At 45.6% G+C, this 20331-nt stretch overlaps 1 protein-coding gene across 1 annotated transcript in view; it reads left to right on the top strand.

The window, feature by feature from the left end:
- Positions 1 to 931: 931 nt before the first annotated feature.
- LOC124063783 (XK-related protein 7-like) overlaps positions 932 to 20331 on the top strand; it is a 48090-nt gene continuing 28690 nt past the window's right edge. Inside the window, exon 1 of the mRNA XM_046397794.1 lies at positions 932 to 1641. Within this exon, the coding sequence (XP_046253750.1) occupies positions 1022 to 1641 (620 nt within the window). The 5' untranslated portion in view covers positions 932 to 1021. The remainder of the gene's footprint in view (positions 1642 to 20331) is intronic.

Here is a 20331-nt window from a genome sequence, read left to right on the forward strand (position 1 = left end):
CCTTTCAGCTCCAGTTTTCTGATGCAGACCCACTTAAGTCTTGAGGCTCTTTTGTTTGCAGGATTGTTTTTTAACCACTTTAAAGGCTTTCTCTTATAACAGACCCCGAAATTCATGTCACAACCATTAAAAAGAAAACACGTTCATTTCCCGGTGACGCGTGGTTCCTTCACGGCCCAGCTGAGACTTTTCTTCCTGACGTAACGCAGCATTAACCAAAGTTTCTTATTTATAGTCGACGATTTGCGTGCGTTTCTCATACTTAACAAGCATCAGCATGCAGACAACAGCTTCTTCCCCTGAAGAATGCTGAGTGTGTGCATGAAGACAGGAATGTGATGGATAAAAACCTTTCTGTTCCAGGGAGACGGCAGACTGTGCTTTTACTGAACAGACTATGACTTTAAACATCTGTCAGCCTCAGCAAACCCTTTCGTCTTCATAAATCAAACCAAAAAATGTCACTGAGAGCGACTTTTATAGAGACTGCTGGACGCATTGTCTCGCAGTCTCTCATCGATTAAACAAAGGTCATGATTTTGAGTCCGCGCACAGCGCATTTGAACACCTCATGTCTGGAGGGGAGAGTCGCTGTGCAGGACCAGCAGACAGGATGCGAGGCGTTCACCGATGAGTCCACTCAGTGCTTTTATGAGTGCAAGCCGCCGTCGCGTCATGTGCAGCACGGGGGATGCTGCCGCGGCTGCAGACGCGGCGTGATGTGTGACTGGGACAGATTTAACCATAAGGATACAAACTAAACACCCGGCAGGCTCGGAGTGTTTGCTGCATCGTCTCTCTGCGCGCCGAATGTCCCGAAAACACCGCGCTGGTGTCACGGAGTCAAACGCGCTGTTAGTAATGATGCCTCACGATTAATTGGCTGATGATGAGGCTAGTTATGATGTAATCTCTCTCGCTCTCTCTCTCCTGCACACGGCCAGCCCCCTCCCTTCTCTCTCTCTCTCTCTCTCCCGTATCCCCACCTCTTTCTCTGTCTTTCTCTCCTATCCTAACCAACATGGCCGCTAAGTCGGATGGAGCAGCGGTGTCTGTGGAAGATGACAACACACCCAGGAGCCTCTCGGAGCCGGGGAACCCCGTCGCCCGGCCCCGCTGTAGCGCCGCCGGTGGGAAACCCTACACCCTGCTGGACTGCTGCTGGGTGCTCTGCGCCCTGCTCGTCTTTTTCTCCGACGGCGCGACCGACCTGTGGCTGGCCGCCGACTACTACCTGAGAGGTGACTACTGGTGGTTCGGCTTGACGCTCGTCTTCGTCGTGGTGCCCTCCGCTGTCGTCCAGGTGTTGAGTTTCAGGTGGTTCGTGTACGACTACTCGGATCTGAGCGGCGGGGACGGAACAGCGAGCGGCAGCGGGACCGGCGCGGCGGCGGCGGCGGCGGCGGAGGAGGCGGCAGGCGCGGCAGCCACAGCGGGCGACAGCACTCTAAGCACCAAGGACAGCGACCAGCGCGGCGTGTGCGCGGCGGCGGGGAACGCCGCGAATGCTACCCCGGTTTACACGTCCTCTGCCCCGCCTGCGACGGCAGGGAGAGTCGGGGCCCCCCAGAGGTGCTGCACCGTCTGCATGTGGGTCTTTCAGACGGTGCTACACGTCCTGCAGCTGGGGCAAGTCTGGAGGTAGGACCGCTGGGGTGCTGTGGGGACCAATCGGGGTGTGTGTGTGTTTAATATGTGCACATGTGAGCATTGCATTCCCAACACTATCCTGCTCTGGGGTGTGCGTGTGTGTACGTGCTCGCTACTTGTGTCCGCGTGCCCGTTCATTTGCAAGTGTGTGCGCTGACACCACCCCCACCACCCCCACCCTGAAATATTACCTTTCCTCCTCATCCGCCGGTGACAGAGATGTGCGCAAATCGACCAGGAAAGAGCGAGACTCTCTTTCCACAAAGCTGAATTTGCAGCATTCACTTCCACACATTTACAACAGCAGTAGTGAAAACATGAATACTCTCTCACGAGCCCTTTTGTCCATCTGCCCTCCTGGTCCTGACTCTGACAGAATCTGGATGGTGGCATATGGTCGCCTAAGCTCTAACACACAGTTCCTTTCCTCTGTCTGTCACGGTCCTGACATGTTGACAGGAATATAATCACAGCTATGTGCTCGTTCACATCCCTCAGCTCTTTTCCTCTGGCTGCTTGTCATGTTGGTGAGTCTTGAGTCTTTCTTCCCCTCCGCGCTCGGCAGACTTTTTTATGAGAGCATCAGTGAGACTGATAAAATGAGAGGATGCATGGGCACAATCTTTAAAGGAGCAGTCCACCCACAACACAGCCAAGCCGAGTCTCTAGAATTTAATGTGTACTTTTTTTTAAACTTCGTGAGGCTCAGTTAACAGCTTGATACTTCCGGTCCACGCACTTCCACGCATCATTAAGTTGTCAGATCTCTAAGAATAAAAACTTCTGGGGCTGCAGTCAAGTCTGAGTGGCTTCCAGACCGATGAGAGACTGAGTCGAAGTGGTTTGGGTCACGGTGGAGACCACATACTGAGAGTCAGCAATAACGTGAGTTTAAATCTTTTGATTTAGAAATGTTTAAAACAGTGTTTGTGTTTGTAACAGGAAACGAAACATGTGCTTAAAGATGCTCTGTGGACGTTTTCATCAGAATCAGAATCAGAATTGTCTTTATTTCCATGTAAGTGAAGAGGTTTCACATTACTAGGAATTTGTCTCTGTGATTGGTTTTCATTTTTAGTGTTTTTCACCAAAATGTAATGTACGTGTCTTATTATTATTATTCATCTGTCTTACACAGAAACGTGTATCGTGACATGTGACTGTTTGTGCATCCCTGTGCATGTAAGCAAACACAATGTGTTCACCAGTAAAACATGCACTTCATACAAACTCAAGAAAGAAAGAAGGAAAGGAAGGAAGGCGTCAACCAGACATGTGAAACGGAGACAAATCAGCTGTGTAACAGCAGTCACAAAATACTTTAACATCTATGCTCTACTCGGCAGAAACGTGTGCGGTAATAAAACAGATTTACTCTGACTGAATCTGATATTTTCTGGGGCCAATCAGGCTGCCAGTTCAGCAGGAAGCTTTTTTATCTGCCTGTTTTTGTCGTCTTTAATGTGGAGGAAGCTGTTGGAGGAAGTCTTGTGTTTCTGTTCTATTAGTCAGTTCAGCTTTTAGGAAAAACAGAACAGGGTTTTAATCAGCTGATCAGAGCAGCTGTTGGTCCCTGACTTTTTGCTCGTTTGGCCTCCTGGAGCAGGAAGGCTGAAGGTCGCCGGAGAGAGAATCGGGTACATCCTCACAGCCACTCAGACGACACGGGCAGGACTGACAGGATGAAGCTGTGGGTGATTGAGATGATTTCTACCCCTCGGAGAGGATTTAAATCTCCTCCCACAGAGCAGGCTGACCACCCTGCTGACGTGTCCTTGAGCCCCTGAACTACCATCTGCAGCCGCTGACCTCTGACCTCTGTGTGAGTGTAGGAGAAGACAGAAAAAGACATTTTAGAAATGATGATGCCTCAATTAATTCAGAAATCGAGCATTTGGGGATCCACACGAGTATAATCATATGCAGACTCGGTAATGAACTGCATTAATGAACAACAATAAGATGCTGAGAGCTGGAGAATGAGTTGTTTTAAACGCGATAGTCGCTTGCTGGGAGCGTTGGACACATGGACTGGAGTCGGCACATGGCTGGAAGCGGCTCAGGAGCTTCACCTGAAGCTCAGTATCCCCATTTCAGGTTCTGATCCGATCACCTGAGTCAGTGTGAACTGCTGCTGATCATTTTCACAACGTTAAGCGCAGGCGATCGGCCTTATTCAGTCATGCAGGCGTGAGGACGTGCTGCAAATTACACATGCAGATTGTATCAGAGGTTTGTTGTTTATGTTAAATAACTGGATTGTAACCTACCTTTATTTATTTTGAAAAACAAAGCTCTCAGGTGTTGTGGACACGTTGTTGTGTGTTTTTACAGACATTCAAAACAAATTATGCTTGCGTTTCCCTGACAAAGTGTGGTTTTATTTCCTAAAGCTGTACGAAGTGTTACCAGAGGCCCTCCTGTCCTCTTCCAACCATCAGCAACCTTTGCTTTTGACCGTTTGATCATGTCAGAAAAGTATATTACAGTCTTAAGACTTTCCAGCAGATTTTGGCACCTGGTTGTCTGGATTTGATCGCATTCAGCCACTTTAATGAGGTCCAGGCCTAATGTGGGCTGACCTGGCACACAGTTGGTGCTCCAGCTCAGGGCTCAGTGCAGGCCAGTTCAGGTTTGCTCACAGCAGACTGGGAAAACATTTCTTTATGGGCCTGCTTCACAGAAGTTGTTACATTGAGTCTGTGCAGTGTGAATTAGATTTAGTAAAGCTGATAAACAGAAGCATCAGGTGCATCTTTAAGGTCTGTCTAACCTTAATTCATTCAGCCAGGATGAGAAGATGAGCTGAACATGTTTTAATAATCAGCCTGAGAACGCCAGGCTCTTCACATAAAATTCTTTCTTTTTTGTGGCACATTTTCTGATTTTAAATGTAATAAATTAAAATTAAACCTCCACTAAAATGAAATTAGCTTTTATGAGAAGGCTCCAGCAAACATCCACTGAGCCACCGCATTCTTTAGACTTCAAATCACTGGATTACAGTAAAACAGAGAGTTTTTTCACTCATCTAAAATATCAAGTTCAGGTGTCACCCTCTCATTTTCTCGTGATGTGGGCAAAAATCCACCTCAGAAGAGACAGGTGGACACGTGTCCACAGCAGCAGGACAAAGCCCGTAACGCGCCGCAGTACGAACTCGCGGCTTGACTCAAGGTCGACTCACCTTTTCTCGACTGGAGAGTCCGCTGCTGAGATCGCTGCCTCCATCTGCGTTTAACATCCACACCTGAAAAGCAGCAAGGTCACATCTCTTTATCTGTGGGTTGCTGAAAGGCATTCTGGGAATTGTAGGAAAAGTCAGTTTAATAAGGAGCTGAAATCGCTTACCTGAGTGAGTCCACATTCTCTCAGTCACCTTGGGTTTGTCTGAGTGTCCTAAACAGTAAGAGGATTAATTGACTTTTTATTCTCAGGGTTTCCAGTTGGTTACAAAGACACTCAGCTGTCAGTCTGCCGCACACACCTGAAGCTCACGCTGCAGTGAACGCTCCCCTCGTGAAGCTATAATCAGCTGTTAACTTGGGATTTATTATGTGGTGTGGATTTATTTTTGTCCTACCCACCAAGGGGACTGGTAGATGAAAACAAAACAATCACCAGCTAAGAATATTTTTTAGATGCCAAAAGTGCTAATTGGGAAGACTTGAGGGTTTATTTATCAGCACAAGCTGCAGGTACTTGGGGGTTTGTTGAACAAGAATGTAACTGAGTTTGATGATAACAATTCAAGTAGGACTTTCTCGACAGAATTTTAAAAACCTGCCTGTAGAAACGAAAGGGGAATTTTCTTGACTTTAGCATGTAATTATTCAAAGAGAAAGAACGAGAAAGTGACGACAGATGTAGGGCTGTGTAGGTCAGCAAATAAAAACAAACTTTGAAAACAACCTTGGTGACTATTCCAGTTTAGATTCCTGACTTTACGAGGTGCACATGAACACATCATGAATCCCTGTCCTTGTGTCCAATTTAACTCCCAATTTTGTTTTTCATCATATTTGAGTCTGTGGTGCTGTTATATGGTGCTATTGTACAAAGAGGTTTCTCTTTAGTTAGACTAGCATAGACCGCTCTGGCATTGATATAAAATATTGATTTAAGTCTGCCATTCACACTAAAACAATCTATGAACAAACAGCACTACAGGCAAGAGGAAAGAGTTGCATTTTTGATTTTGGGGTGAACTGTCCCTTTAACGCTGATGATGGTTTGTCACTGTATTTGCAGAGCAGTTCCTCTTTTCTTGCTTTAAAAGATTGAATTACCTTCAAATAGTCAGGCAGACGTACAGGAAGGCTGGCAGGGAGACATGGACATGTGGACAGACAGGCGGACAGACCAATAAAGAGTCGGCTTCAGTCCTGCCTGAACTCCAGCGGTCGGCCAGCGTTGCAGTTTTTAGGACAATCCAATTGGTTCCTGCATGTGCCAGACCAAATCGATCAGATGTAATTGAATCGGTTCCAAATGGTCACTCAGCTCAGGTGGTCTGACCGTTACCCGCGTCCATTCAGCAGTGGCTAATAATCAGCCCGAGTGGCTAACTGGCAGCATCGAAGCAGCTAAGTGTGGCTCAATATGCTGAATCATTCAAATCTTTGTGTGTGTGTGTGTGTGTGTGTTCGGGGAGGGCTCGCTCCACTGTTCATTCATAAATGAAGTGACTCTCAGTGATTATTGCTCTTACTTTTCATTTTAATTTCGGGGGCTGTCACTCAGTGTCTCGTTGGCTCCCCCCGGGGTAACGAGTAATTGGCAGCCATGTTGGAAGAAAGAAAGACAATGAAAGGGAAAATGTCAGCAGGTCCTCCTGTCAGATCCTCCACCTTTACAACATGTTGTCATCCACAGACGTCTGTAACGTACAGATGAAGCATTCGGGAAGTCCACCTTCTTGTTCTGGTCTCTCCTTGTTTGTCTTAGCATCAGCGCCTTTCACTGAGGCCTGCACTGCTGAATCGCTGACCTGCTGAAGAGGTTTCCATGATCATTTCATCCGTGAGAAGGGATTTGGGTTAATAATGTTCTGCTGATGCTTCACTTTGTGTCACATCTCATTTAGTTGTCATTAGATTTACAATCTTGGCACTTGGTGGACATTTATGATTATGAGCCTTAATTGCAGTGTTTCACATTTCCATTCATACTAATCCAACATCTGGTTGATTTTTAAGTTGGCTGTTGACGGATACTCTGATCCCACAAAGGGATCAGAGTGAACTGCAGTAATCAGAAAACATTTTTCCTTTTGTTTTGAAATTGTGACTTTTAAAGACGTGTTTTGAATTCGAAACATCATCAGCACAGTGTAAAGAAACAACACTGTTGAAGCTAAGTCAAAGTCGTGTGTGTGTTGTGTTGCACAGATATCTGCTGCAGTTAGCATGCTAACCAGCTAGCCTGTAATACCACTTTGTACCTCTAGAGGCGACAGTCTGACAGTCTGCCGCAGTTTCAGCAGGGAGACGAATACACAAAATGAATAAACAAAACAAACTCACAAAAAGTCAAGAAAGGAAACATTCTTACACATATTCTTCTTACTAAACAGAAAAATACAACCACACGCCTCCTGAACTCAAGTTTTACCGGACTGAGATGAGATTAATTACCTCTTAAATCATCATGTAACACATTTCATTCAAATGAGACAGAAATGAGATAAAACCCAGATTTTACAAGTTTGGTAAATGATGAAAGTCAGCAGGCTGAATTAGTGTGGAAGCAGAAGAATTTCAGAATTTTCTTTTCTTATTTTTCAGCGTTGGCTTCATAGTGACGGGGTGGCCTGATTGGTGATTAGCTGCAGACACCTGTGGTTTGAAATTAAGTCGAAGCAATGATTTCACGTTGGCGAGTTGGTTTTTGGGTATTTATTCTGGACTCTGGATTGTAGATTTACATTTTGTGTTGCTGCAAAAAGCAAAGCGCCTGACAGCACACAGGGACACTTTGGGAACATTATGGACAGGCGTGTTTAGATCAAAAGTTTAAATGCAGCCTCATCGTATAACATTAGAAGTACGCTGCTGTTTGTGCAGGAAATGAACTGGAATAAAGTCTTGGCAAACTAATAAACCGGTTCATACATCATGAACGTGGTGTTTCTCCCTCACTACTGTGAAAGGGACAAAAATCACCAGTAGAGTCGCTAAAAAGTTGTTTTTAAAAGGAAATGTGAGAATCAGAATCACAATTCCTTTATTTATGCCCGAAGGGAAATTCTTCTTCTTGTCCAAACTTGCTAATAACTTCCTGCCTTGAGAATACTGACACCTTCTTTTTTGTCCCATTTCTTTCTGAAACCTGGAATCTCATGGAAGTTCTGAGGTTCTTCTCCATTGCTTGTCCCAAACAAAGATAAAAAAACTGAATTATTGCTGCTTCTTTCTGTCTCCGTTCAGGATCACGAGAAGTCGACTACGATTAGCAGCAGCTTGTCCTTCCTCTTAACTCTTTTTAAAGTCCTCCAGGTCTCCTGAAGGGTTACTTTCATTATTGTGTTGGTGGAGTCGGTTGGTGTTGGTGGGCTCCTACAGGGATGGAGAAGGTTTCTCGAAGTTTCTCTCATTTTCTGCTGGCCTCAGGGTTTGATCCTGCAGCATCCAACAGCCTGCAGGGAAATGAATGAGAGAAAATAAAGTCACAAACAGACAGATGGACAACGTGCTTGCAGAAAGACAAAATGCCCCATTCAAGCCCCATTTTTGTCTCTGCTGTGAATGTCTTCACCATTTTTTTTCACAAACGTTATGAGCTTTTAAATGTAACCTTCATCCCACTGTTTTTGTTTCGTTTCACTTAGTTTTGTTGACCTCCTTGCTGCATGAACCCAGCAGAAACAGGCTGTCTTTTGAGCTTTAATAATACAAAGTTGAAAAAAGGCAAGAAAAACACACAAAGCCTCTAAAAATCTATGCTGAAATACACAAAACAGAAGAAACCGGTGAAGCGAAGGGGAACCGGGCAGGAAAATGGCAGGAAGACGCGAACTGACAGCTGAAAGAAGGAAAGCGCTTGTCGATTACCTTCTTATTTTTCATTGAACCCAAATTCTTTGAGTGAATCAAAGCTTCAGACGTGCGAAACATAAAATGAAAGCAGCCTTCACTGGCCAGTGCAGCGAGCTGACTGCTACACGAAGGAGGCAAACGTGAGCTCTTTCAGTGAGAACCGGTGCTCTGGTTGTAGGAACAGTGTGCCCTGAATTCAGCCTGCCAGGGAGTGACTGTGTGCTGAAAGCTGATTGGCCAAACTTTGTAATTGGCTGTGATGCGTTCAACAACGCCCTGCTTCTCTGTTAATGCTCTAACTGTCCTTCCTCGTGGTGGCCAGCAGCAGGTGAGGGAAACACACTGAATTTCAAAAAGTGTCTCTTTAAGAATTTAAAATCTGAGGTCTGTGAATGCACCAAGGTTTATGTAAAATTCAATACAGTTATTGATTATGGGAAAATATGCCTGAAGGGAAGTTTTGACGATCCACAGGCCCCTGCTTGTGTGCCTGTCTGTCTGTATGTCTCACTATCTGTCTGTCTCCCCCCTCTTGACTGATGTTCTGTCTCTCTGTATGCTCTCCTGTCTGTCGATCCGTCAGACTGTGCTGAATAATTCACTGCAGCCCTTGAGGGAGCTGTCAATCACATTTCCAGTGCGTGCGTGTGTGTGAAGGAATGTAGCATTTCCTGCTAGCTTCCGCCGTCTTCCGCTCTGTCTCTGTCACTAGTCCGCATGTCTCTGCTTTGCTTTTAGCGTGGGGGTGGCGTTGGGGAGGGGCTGGAGGGAGGGATGTTGCGTTTAAAGTTTCAAAAGCATCCTCTCAGTGTGTTTGTGCAGTGCAGCACACACCGTTTCAACATGCTCAGTTAGCGTGTGCACTGCTTGTTATTAGCATGTGCCCTGCAGGTGGGAACACACACTCACACTGAAGCATCTGACTATGCATGCACACACACACACACACCAACACACACCAACACACAGCAAAGCTTATGTATAATTATGGCTCTGCGACCAACTCACATCACATCAGCTCCACACCTGCACACACTAAACTGACGGACTCTGACGGTCCAGCGCTACAGTAAAGATCACATTTTCACATTTCCAACAGCAGCCTACACACTAATTAATGCATTGTGAAATTTTGAAAATTTGGTTCACATGTCCAGACTCAAGTGATTAGAATTTGGTGGTCTAAGTCAGGGTCATGGTGGCCTCACGCCCGTCCACTTGTCCCAGGAAGGCTTTAGGGCACAAACATGACGATTATGGATGTAAACTGCAGCCTGACTGGTGCATGCGAGCATACGACTGCGAGGGGGTAATTCTAGTTTGCATGTTGAATTTAGACAAATCAGTTTTTGAAAATGTTCCTTGTCTTTTGCGACTGTTTTGGCAACGGAAAGCAGCCGACAGCTGAGCTTTAGGTTTTGTTTGGTGCATTTAAAATATTCCCAGGAAAGGACGGATGGACGGACGGACAGAGCACAGCGTCGAGTGTATGAACCTCCTCCTCCTGAACGGTGAACCTCCTTGTCGCTCCCAGCCTCAGAGCTGCAGTAATGACCCAGTTTCTCCTCAGGGATCAGGAAGTTCATCTTGTTTTACAGCCCTTTGCTCCAAATTAACTGCTCGGTCACAATATCTCCTCTTTACCATTTGAATTAGATCATTGTCAGCTGATGAATGGCGTAAAGCAGACCCTACTTTTTTCTTTTTTATACATATATATTTTTAGCTGGTGAATGGAGGGTTTTATGGTTTGAGTCAGAAACAGGCAGGCGGATGGAGAGTATCTGCTTCCCTCCCGAGGGCTTTTTTCACTCTCTCTATTCTATTTGTTCTCGCATGTGCAGCTGCAAACCTGTCGTAATGAGATAACTGTGGCATGAATCCTCATTGACGATTGGTTGGAGCGTGTGACTGAACTGAGCGTCCATTTTTTGGGACACACGTCGAGTCAGTTTCATTTCCCTCAGTTCCTCCCAGCGTCCCCCTGCATATCCCGCTTTACGACAGAGACACTAGAAACCCTGGAAATGCTGTTGCACCTGGAGGTGACGCTTGCAGTGTTTTAGCTTACGCAGCAACAGTATGAACGACGTTGCATTCGCTGTTGTATGTGCTGAAGTGCATTTGAATGGTGGAGGAAACGTTACTCGACAACGTGATGGGATCAGCCAAGTGGTTCATGATGTTCACCCCTGACGTGGACTCTTTGGCTTTATTGTGTCAATATATTTCATCCTCTCTCGACTTGTCCGGAGCGCAGTGTGACGTGTCAGAGGGCGATAACAGTCCTCGAAGCGATGTGAGCGCAGCTGCTTGTGGCACTGAGCAAAGTTCAGACGAGGCTCCGCAACATTTCCCGTTTCAGGTTTAACCTCGGCGTTCTCCTGGCGGTTTCAGCGTGGGTTAAGAGCAGAAGAGCGGTGATGGAGGGACGGATGCACATGCAGCAGATACATTAGACTGAGACACAGTGTAATCTGGGACAGGACATGGACTGGGGCCTGCACAGGGCCTGTTAGCTTATCTCCGTGTGCGCTCCAGTGATGTATGCTATGAGCTCGTACCCTGCAGGTGTACGCACACGCTCAGACGCACAGACTTTTCCTTCTCTTTCGGTCTTTCCGTTCATACAAACACATTCAGACACGTTCTCCTCGAGTGTGTGAACTTTATGTTCCAAGCCCAGAGGAACATTCGTATCGCTGTGGATTCTGGTTTTCTCTCTCTGAGCTCTCTGAACTCGCACACTCTCTGATCTGTCTCTCTGGATTTCCCCTCATACGATTCTGTGTGTGTGTGTGTTTGAGAGGAAAATCATCCGATTGTGAGGACCAGACTAAGACGCAGGGACCATTTTAGGGCCAGAGACTTAAATTCAGGGTTCCAATCCAGGATTTTCCGTCACAATTTTTGACATTTTATCACATTCTCCTTTTTCACCCATAAATGTCAGTCATTTTTCAGTTACTCGTGGCTCATTTTTTTCAAACATGTCATAAAATTGCAGGTTCCAGCTTCTTAAATGTAAGGGTTTGTTACTTTTCTTTGTCATTTATGATATTTCCGATGGACCTTACGAATGAACCCCTGACTGGTCCTCCAGCTCCGTCATCAGCGTGCATCTCTACACCGACACTCAGTTCTTAGTTTTTCATTGTCTTGCTGTTGCCTTCACCTCCAACCCTGAAGTCCATGCTGTTCATTAAGCCAGTTTTATCTTTATCAGACGTTTTGGAATCAGACTCAGAGCGTGTGACACCCACAGTTGGATGAAACACTACAGGCAGTAAATAGACTTCTCACAAGTGCAGCTGTTTGAGTCGCGTCAGCTGTGCGTTGCTGTTTGTGTGCTGGCGTCTGATCGGCCTTCTCCTGTTCGTAGTGACGAATGAGGCTGCGAAGGGACAGGCCTGATGAACCAATCACAGTTCTGCTGCTGTTCCCCTCCTCTCTGGGCTCCGCTCGCCGGGCCTGCTCGCTGTTCTCCTGCAGTACGCCTAGAAAGGATGTTTACGGCACATTTCGTTGATTACACCCTCAGTGTGTTTGAATGCGTCTTGATGTTTATTCAGAAAGCATTTGGATTGGACTGCAACTGTTCTCCTCTTCTCACATTTCACGTCCAATCAAAGAGAAAAGTAAAGAAAATGAAGTAAGGTACCTTTAAAGCTCTTTCTTTCGCTTCTGGAGGGAAATATTAATCGCTCAGAGTCTGTGAAGTAAACATGATTCAGTGTGTCAGCTTGAACACAACTTTTCTTTAGTTTTGAAGTGCCTTTATTTGACTTGTCAGTTACTCAGAGAGCTTTTCTCTGCACTTTTATTTTGGCATGAAGCTTTTGAAACCCTCTTCAGAGGAAATTATAGCTGCAGGTTTTACTTCTGAGCTCTTAGAAGATTTTTAGTTAAACTTTTAAGACCTTTGCCTTCATGGCCTTATGGATTAAGATTTATTTATTTTGTTTCCAGCTCAGTCAGCTCTTATGTTGTTAATAATATGATGAAGTGGTTCAACTTCACACTCCGGGCACCTTTAATTTCAAACAGGTGCTCAATGCTCAAAACACTCCCAAAATATCATATACTATATAGACAAAAGTATCCAGACACACCTCTTTATGGGGCTGTTTCTCAGGGTTTGGGCTCAGCTCCTGACTTCCAGTGAAGGGAAATCTTAATGCTTCAGCATACCAAGACATTTTGGACAATGCTATGCTTCCAACTTTGTGGCAACAGTTTGTTGAAGGCCCTTTTCTATTCCAGCATGACTGTGCCCCAGTGCACAAAGCAAAGCTCCATAAAGACATGGTTGGATGAGTTTGGTGTGGAAGAACTTGACTGGCCCACACAGAGCCCTGACCTCAACCCCATCCAACACCTTTGGGATGAACTGGAACGGAGATTGTGAGCCAGGCCTTTTGGTCCAACATCAGTGTGTGACCTCACAAATGCTCTACTGCATGAATGGGCACAAATTCCCACAGAAACACTCCAACATGTTGTGGAAAGCCTTCACAGAAGAGTGGAAGCTGTTAGAGCTGCAAAGTCCCAATACTTTTGTCTGTGTAGTGCATTTTTACAGTTCAGTTACCTAAAATACTGCTGTATCAGTCTTCGTGCACAACAGTAATGAGTTCACGAGTCTGCACATGCATTAGTTTGCAGATATTTGGTTCGAGTGTTTGTGTAGTCCTGTCGTCTATTAGAAGGAAATCATTTAACATTCAACACCTATGGGATGAACTGGAACTCCGACTGCTGTCAGACTTTACCACCCAGCGTCAGTGCTGAACCCCAGTAATGGTCTCGTGGCCGGATGGCAGCAGAGGTCCTGAGATGTGGAGGAAAGTCTGAACCCAGAGCAGTGGAGGTTACGGCAGCAGACTGATGCCTGTGGTTTGGGACTGAGACGTGGTCACATGTGGATCTGACCTAAATTCACTTTTGCTGTGATATTATGAGACAGGTGGAGATGAACAACATTTCAATCATCATAATGACAAGCCTGTAGGATGCTGCAGCCTCAGTGGAGGTTGAGCTCTCAGCTTTCTAGTTTCTATTGTTTTGTCTCTTAAACAACAAGTTCTGCCCTCCCCTTCTGTCAGTCACAGCGGCTGCAGATTGGAAAACCTGACATGCCGACAATAACATCAAATCTGACATTTTGCTTCTCTCTTGTTTTCTCTCTCTCTCCTTCACCTCCTCCCCCTTTCTCCTCCCTCCCTACTTTATCTCTTTGTTCCCTTGTGTTTTGTACTTCGCTGGGCGAAATAGACAGAGAAGGCGACATGACTGCAATTGACAGACAAAATGCTTCTGTGGCGACGTCCTCTTGAAAGAGCGTCCAGACCTGTGTGTGTGTGTGTGTGTGTGTGTGTGATTTCAGACCTCCGCTCATTTAAAAGAGAAAGAAGTGAAAGAATGAGAGGGTGAATGTGTCGCTAATGAAGCATTCTGTTGGCGCTTTGTACATGAGGGGGGGAATAAAAAGAGCAAACGCTCGTCATCATCAGTGGAAACGACTGCTGAAGAATGAAGAGAATGAAAAGTGTACAATACAGTATGAAGAAAGAGAAAAGATGAAAGAGCAGAGACCCTGATGTCTGTTGAAAAAGGTAAAAGAAAAGAGGAAGAAGTCAAGGAGGGAAGAAAGGAAAAAACAACAGAGGCATTGGGAGAATCGGTGAAGGAATAATGAGATGGCAAGAAAGAGGAGAATTTCCCTTAAGTGAGAGCTTAACCTCTTTCTGACTCGGCCCCATGCATATTCATCTGTCTCCTCTCTCCGGGGGTTTACGGGAGGACGGATACGAGGCTGTGAAGAGGAGACATTAAACGGGAGAGACTGTCGGGCGGCATGTGGGGACGAGTTTGCTAATGGAGCTGAAGTGAAGACACCTCGCTGACGGTCCACGAAGTCTCACATCACCAGCTTTCGTGTCCGTCCAGCTGGACGCGAGTACGTTCAAGAGTTTAGTTTTGCTATGAATCGCGTGATCGCGTTCAGAAGCCACGACTTCTCTGGGTTCGAAAACCCGGATGAGCTTTTTATCCTGCTTCTGAGAAACACGATTACAGGCCCATTCAGACTCTGCTTCCTGTTAAGTCACAGGAGCCGTGGATGCACCTCGCCCTTCGACCTCAACGCTCCTGCGTTACGTGTTGCATTTACAAGCAGTACAACAAATACATTTTCCCAATTAATTTCTGTGGCAGTAAACTTTTAAATGGATTAGGACCACAGACGAAAGGAGCGTGATGTTGACATGGACGTGTCTGTGATGGAAGTGCGTTGAAACTGGACGCTGAGGGCTGCGAAGGAGGCCGAGCTCCTTCCCACCTCCATTTTTTTTAAACTCTGAGGAGGTTAAACTCAAGTCGAGCACTTTCACCAACGCAGAAAGGTGTGATGTTGACTGATGTGTGTGTGATGACAATGCAAATGAAAATGTGTTTTGTTGTCCTCCTGCTCAGACAGTGTGGATACTTCTGGCCGTTTGTTCTTCGTTTCTCTTCTTCTTTTTGCCTCTCCTTCTCTCTCCTCTCTCTTCAGGGAGGAAAAAACAATGAAAAACAGGTTTGAGCTTCATTCTCTTCTCACCTCACCTCCTCCTCCTCCTCCTCCTCCCTCCTCCTTCCTCCTCCTCCTCCTCCCTCCTGTTACATCAATATTTCATATCTGCTCTTTTTGTTTGCTTGATTTGTTTTGGTCTTGTTGATGTTGTGTCTCCTCTCGTTTTTTTTTTTTTGTTTTGTTTTTTTGTTTTTTTTTTAAAAACTCCTGTCTGCAGGGACATTCGGACAGAAACAAGGAACACATGTGTGTGTGTGTATGTGTGTGTGTGTGTGTGTGTGTGTGTGTGTGTGTGTGTGTGTGTGTGTGTGTGTGGACGTTAGAAGCAGTGGTCAGTCCGTTATTTACACACATACACCAAAAGAAGCCAATTACCAGTAGAGTACACCTGAACGCATATATGCCCACTGATCCGTGCAGTAATAGTGAATTCAGACTGACACACACACACACACACACACACTCAGGTTAATGTAAAACTGCTGACCTGTAACACTGAGAGGCTCATAAATACAGACCACAAACACACAATCCAGTAATCCCCCAAATCCAATTATAAAACAAACAGAGACGGACGCTTAATGAATTAAAGGCTCACTTCTTTCATTCACGCTGCCAAACAACACGCCGTTTGTCCTGCAAACCCCTCAGTGTGAAACAACAAGAAATGAAACCGAATATGAGAAAAGATTAAGTGAGACTGACAACACATTTTTTTTACATCAACAACACATTTTATCCGGAAAAATCTCCGCGACTACATTTTAAAACACTGAATTATCACTTCAAACCGAACCGAGATGTGAAGCAACATGTTAATTAACAGCAGAGCTTAAATCCTGCTTTACTTTGGATCAGATAACACGCCGGCTGTTAACGATGTGCGTCATGAGCAAACACTTAACGGGTTTTTGAAAAGCGTCTCATTGGGTCACTTTATTCAGGCCGCTGGCGATGACTGATGAATCTGTAGGTATTCACCTGTCAGAATGTTTCATCTGTCGACGCATGACGTACACCAACGTCTTCTGGACACGCAAGTGAGAGAAAGAGAGAGCAGAGTCGCATTTTTCCTTAAAGGCTTTTTAAAAAATATTTCTTAGAAACATGAAATTTGCTTTTTCTCACTTCCTTTGTCACAAAGCGGCATAACTCTTTCTGCTTCGTAACCAAAGGTTCACTGAATGTTCCCGACCACGTGACACACATTGTATGTGTCAGATTTTTCAAATGGGAGCATCCAAAATGGGAGGCAATAAGCAGAGTTTCTTTTATTTCCTCTCTGCAGTGGCCGTCGGTGTAACTGGACCCCACAGCGAGGACTCGATGAGAGGAAACAAAGGTCCACCGTTCCTCTTATAAACACTCCTTACAATGAAACCGGTGCTGACGACACAGCCGGCAGGGAGTCCGGCCCGCCTGCGTCCTCCTGCGGGCACAGCAATTAAGATAGGAAGCGAGGGATGACGGCAAGGATGAGGAGGTGAGAGAGAGAGAGAGAGAGAGAGAGAGAGACAGATGATGGGGAGGGAGAGAGAGGGAGACAAAGTGGAAATAATTTAGATAGGAAGTGAAGGATGGATAGGAGGCCAGGAGAACAGGAAGAAAAAGCAGAAAGTGAAAAGGAAGAAGCGAAGGGAGATGAGAAAAATGGGAGACAAAGAGAAAAGAAGAGTAGAGACGTGAGGGTGAGAAAGACAGACAGATAGAGAGGTGATTGAAGCAGAAACAATAAAATGTCCCAATTTTTCCGTAATCCTTTGCACTTGTGAGTAAGCGCCCGCAGAATGATCCGAGCCAGTAAGACTCTGCACTGCAGGTCACGATGTTCCCGTTTCTTCTTTTCCTGCGTTCACTCAGAGATAACGGAGCAGCAGGCGGCCTGAGCCTGCAGCCCGCAGCTCTGGGCTACAGAGGCTCAAAGGTCAAGGTCGCAGGTTCAAATCCTCCGAGCGCCACTGCAGAGAAGAATGAGTAACGCTGGGTCGCGGCCCCACAGGAAGACCATTAAAGTGATGTTGAACTTTGAGCAGACTTGAGATCCAAACGTTGTCAGTTGTTTTTATCGACGTCAGAGAGAAATACTCTCAAGCAGGTCTCGCAGGTTTTCTTTCAAAACATGAACAAGACGAGAAAAAAGTGTCTCTGCAATTGTTTTGGCTGAAGTGACTCAAATCAGATGGAAATTATTCTCCAGATGCAGAAGAAAATAGTCAGAAAGAACAAGCCGAAGTATCTGCTCCAGGAGAGGGGAAAAACAACGCGTCAATGCTACATACTCAAGCAGTTGCACAAATGTGGACTAAAAACTGCAAGCTAACAAGTTAACAAGTTAAGTATACCGTAACATAATAAATCCTGTAGTGTGGCGGGTTACAGGATGGATGGGAGTCTTACTGACTTTGAATCTTAGATATCCAAAATGTTTGATATTTTCATCTTAAACCCTGTAGTGTGACTGAGTTAGGATTAGAATGTCCTCGCGTGCCCACCAGACACCAGACTGATGAGTGGGGAACAACCTGTGTCAGTGCAGAGCTGAGTCTGAGTTAAAATGGCTGCCCCACAGGCAAATTTACCAATCCTGCAGTGACGAAGGCATGACCTTCCTCATCTGCCTCTGATTGGCTTATCCTGACATTCAGACCCCAAACCCAACCTCCTAACCAGCCCAACTCAGCAGGCCCGTGAGGAGCAGCCAGTCAGAGGCAGAGCAGAGTAGATCACGCCTTTGCTATAGCAGGATCTGTAAGGTAACGCCCCAGCGAGATAGCTTGTCCGTACCTGACAACAGGACGGAGGTGATCTGATGCTAACGGTCGTGTTTGGTTAGGTTTCCTCTGACACGACCCTCAGGACAAACTGTACACTGCTGTCGAGGATCCAACATTATTTTAGTTTTCATCCATTGCTGTGTAGTTAACAGCCTCAAGGGGGCGCTAGTGCGACTATAGTCCTTCATCCCTGATTCATACACACAGAGGGATGGTTGCCATCAGCGACACTGCAGTCTCATTGGAGCTCTGTCCACCGTGGGCTGTTTGCTGTTTAAGCACTTTTACATCGCTCTCTCTCTCTCTCTCTCACACACACACACACACACACACACACACACACACACACACACTGTTTTTACACAGCGCTGTGCTCATGTACTCCGCACACACAGGAAGTGTTTCCTGAAGCATCTGTGTCACTCAGTTCGTCAAAACTTTCCTGCTGTCCCCCTGAGCTCACAAACTGCTCCTGAGGTTGTGGGTTTGAGTTCTCGTTTCGGACTTTAAGCTAAAATAGTAAAACCAGACGTAAATATGGAACTTTTATATCTGAAAAGGTTCTAAAATTACGCTTCAGTGCCCACAAAACTCAGCAGAGATGCTCAAGTGTCTCTGCCTCCCGTCAGACCTTAAAAAAATCTTAATTATGACAAAATTTAATTTTGTCGAGCCTCATTGAGATTTTATCGAGTGTTGAGTCTCTTCTTCCCCTCTGGGATCTCCCTCATTTTGCTCCATCCACCTCAAACGCGAAGCCCTTTGTTTTAATTTAAATCACCTCAGCTGTCACTTTAAGGTTGATCGACGAGCTACGAGTCCACCATTAAAGCAGACTGAACTGAATTTTTTTAGAATGAACATTTAGCTTTAAAGCACGGTGCATTGCAATCATAAAACAATACCAGGTCAGTCCCAGTTTACAGTTAATCCTCCGGGTTGCAGTCCGTCCTGCAGTGGCGCCGAGAATCAACGCGAGGCTCCAAATCACTTTTAGAAGTTTGCTTTTATGGAAATTCTTCTTTTATTCTTTTCATTCCTCTGTGCAGGTTTCTGAAGCTCGGGTGAAACTCGTACCGGTGGGATGATGTTTCATGGTTCTGTGGATGTGGTCTGACTGCAAACAGGCAGTGGCGGAGGAAGTGCTCGCAATATATCATACTGTACTTGAGGTACTTGAGGAAACGTTCTTCCCACCGCTGCCAACAGGCATCCATGAAAAGTGAGATTTAAGCTCCTTATTAGGTTCTCGATACTCTAAAGACACAGTTTAGTCAAAAAGGTCCATATGATGATCTGATGTGAGCAGAGGGACTCGTCTCTCCAGGTGGAAGCCCTGAGAGCCGCCCATGGGAAACCCCTTTGATTCTGACCTGAGGCTTATTAAAGCCAGCGTTGTCATGTTTGCTCTGAAGCCCGTCTTCCTCCACAGAAACTCGACGTGACATTTACATCTCCCTCATCAAACCCAACCGTCTGCTCGCTGATGAGAGGAAGAGAGAGTGGGAGATGTCAAAGATGAAGAATGAAAAAAGCATGAAGGAGAGGAGAGCCGAGCGACTGGAAAAGAGGACACAAAGACGGAGAGACAGACGGAGGCGAGAAGAAACGAGAGACTGAGAAAGAGATACATGCAGAATACAAAGCAGGAGATCAAACGGGAAGATGAATAAAAAAGACAGCAGAGAGCGAGACGGGAAACGAGTGTACGTGATTCACAGAATGACATAAAAAAGGAAACGAAGAGATAGAGGAGAGAGATGGAGAGATGAAACGAGGGAAAGGAAATAGAGCAGGAAGATGGACCGTAAAAAAGACAAGAGGTGAGGGAAGTGTGTGTGTGTGTGTGTGTGTCCGGGTCAAACAGTAACATTTTCAGTGAGGCTCTGACTCTGGGCTACAGATACTCGACTGTCAGCAGTGACACACAAAACACACACGAATCCCTAAAGAAACAACATCTGCTGTGTTGGGCTGCGCCGACTTGTTTCCTCTCCGAGTAAGAGGAATAAGAATCGAAAAGAGAAACCCCATGAAATCCGTTTATAATATCAATAATATAAAAACCTGAAGGTGAACCAGTGATGCAGCAGGTCTGAGGTCAAGCTGATTTCCCCAGAAATCAACTGAAAACAAACGAGAAGTCCAGTTTGTTCAGCAGGTGGTGGAAAGTAACCACGTGAACTGATGCAAACACTTCAGTTTTCTGCCACTGTATACTTCTACTTCACCACATTTATTTGACATCTTTAGCTTCAAGTTACTTTGCAGATTTTCAACAAATAAATCATGATGT

Source organism: Scatophagus argus, chromosome 8 (assembly GCF_020382885.2).
Source record: "Scatophagus argus isolate fScaArg1 chromosome 8, fScaArg1.pri, whole genome shotgun sequence".
Classification (NCBI taxonomy): Eukaryota; Metazoa; Chordata; class Actinopteri; family Scatophagidae; genus Scatophagus; species Scatophagus argus.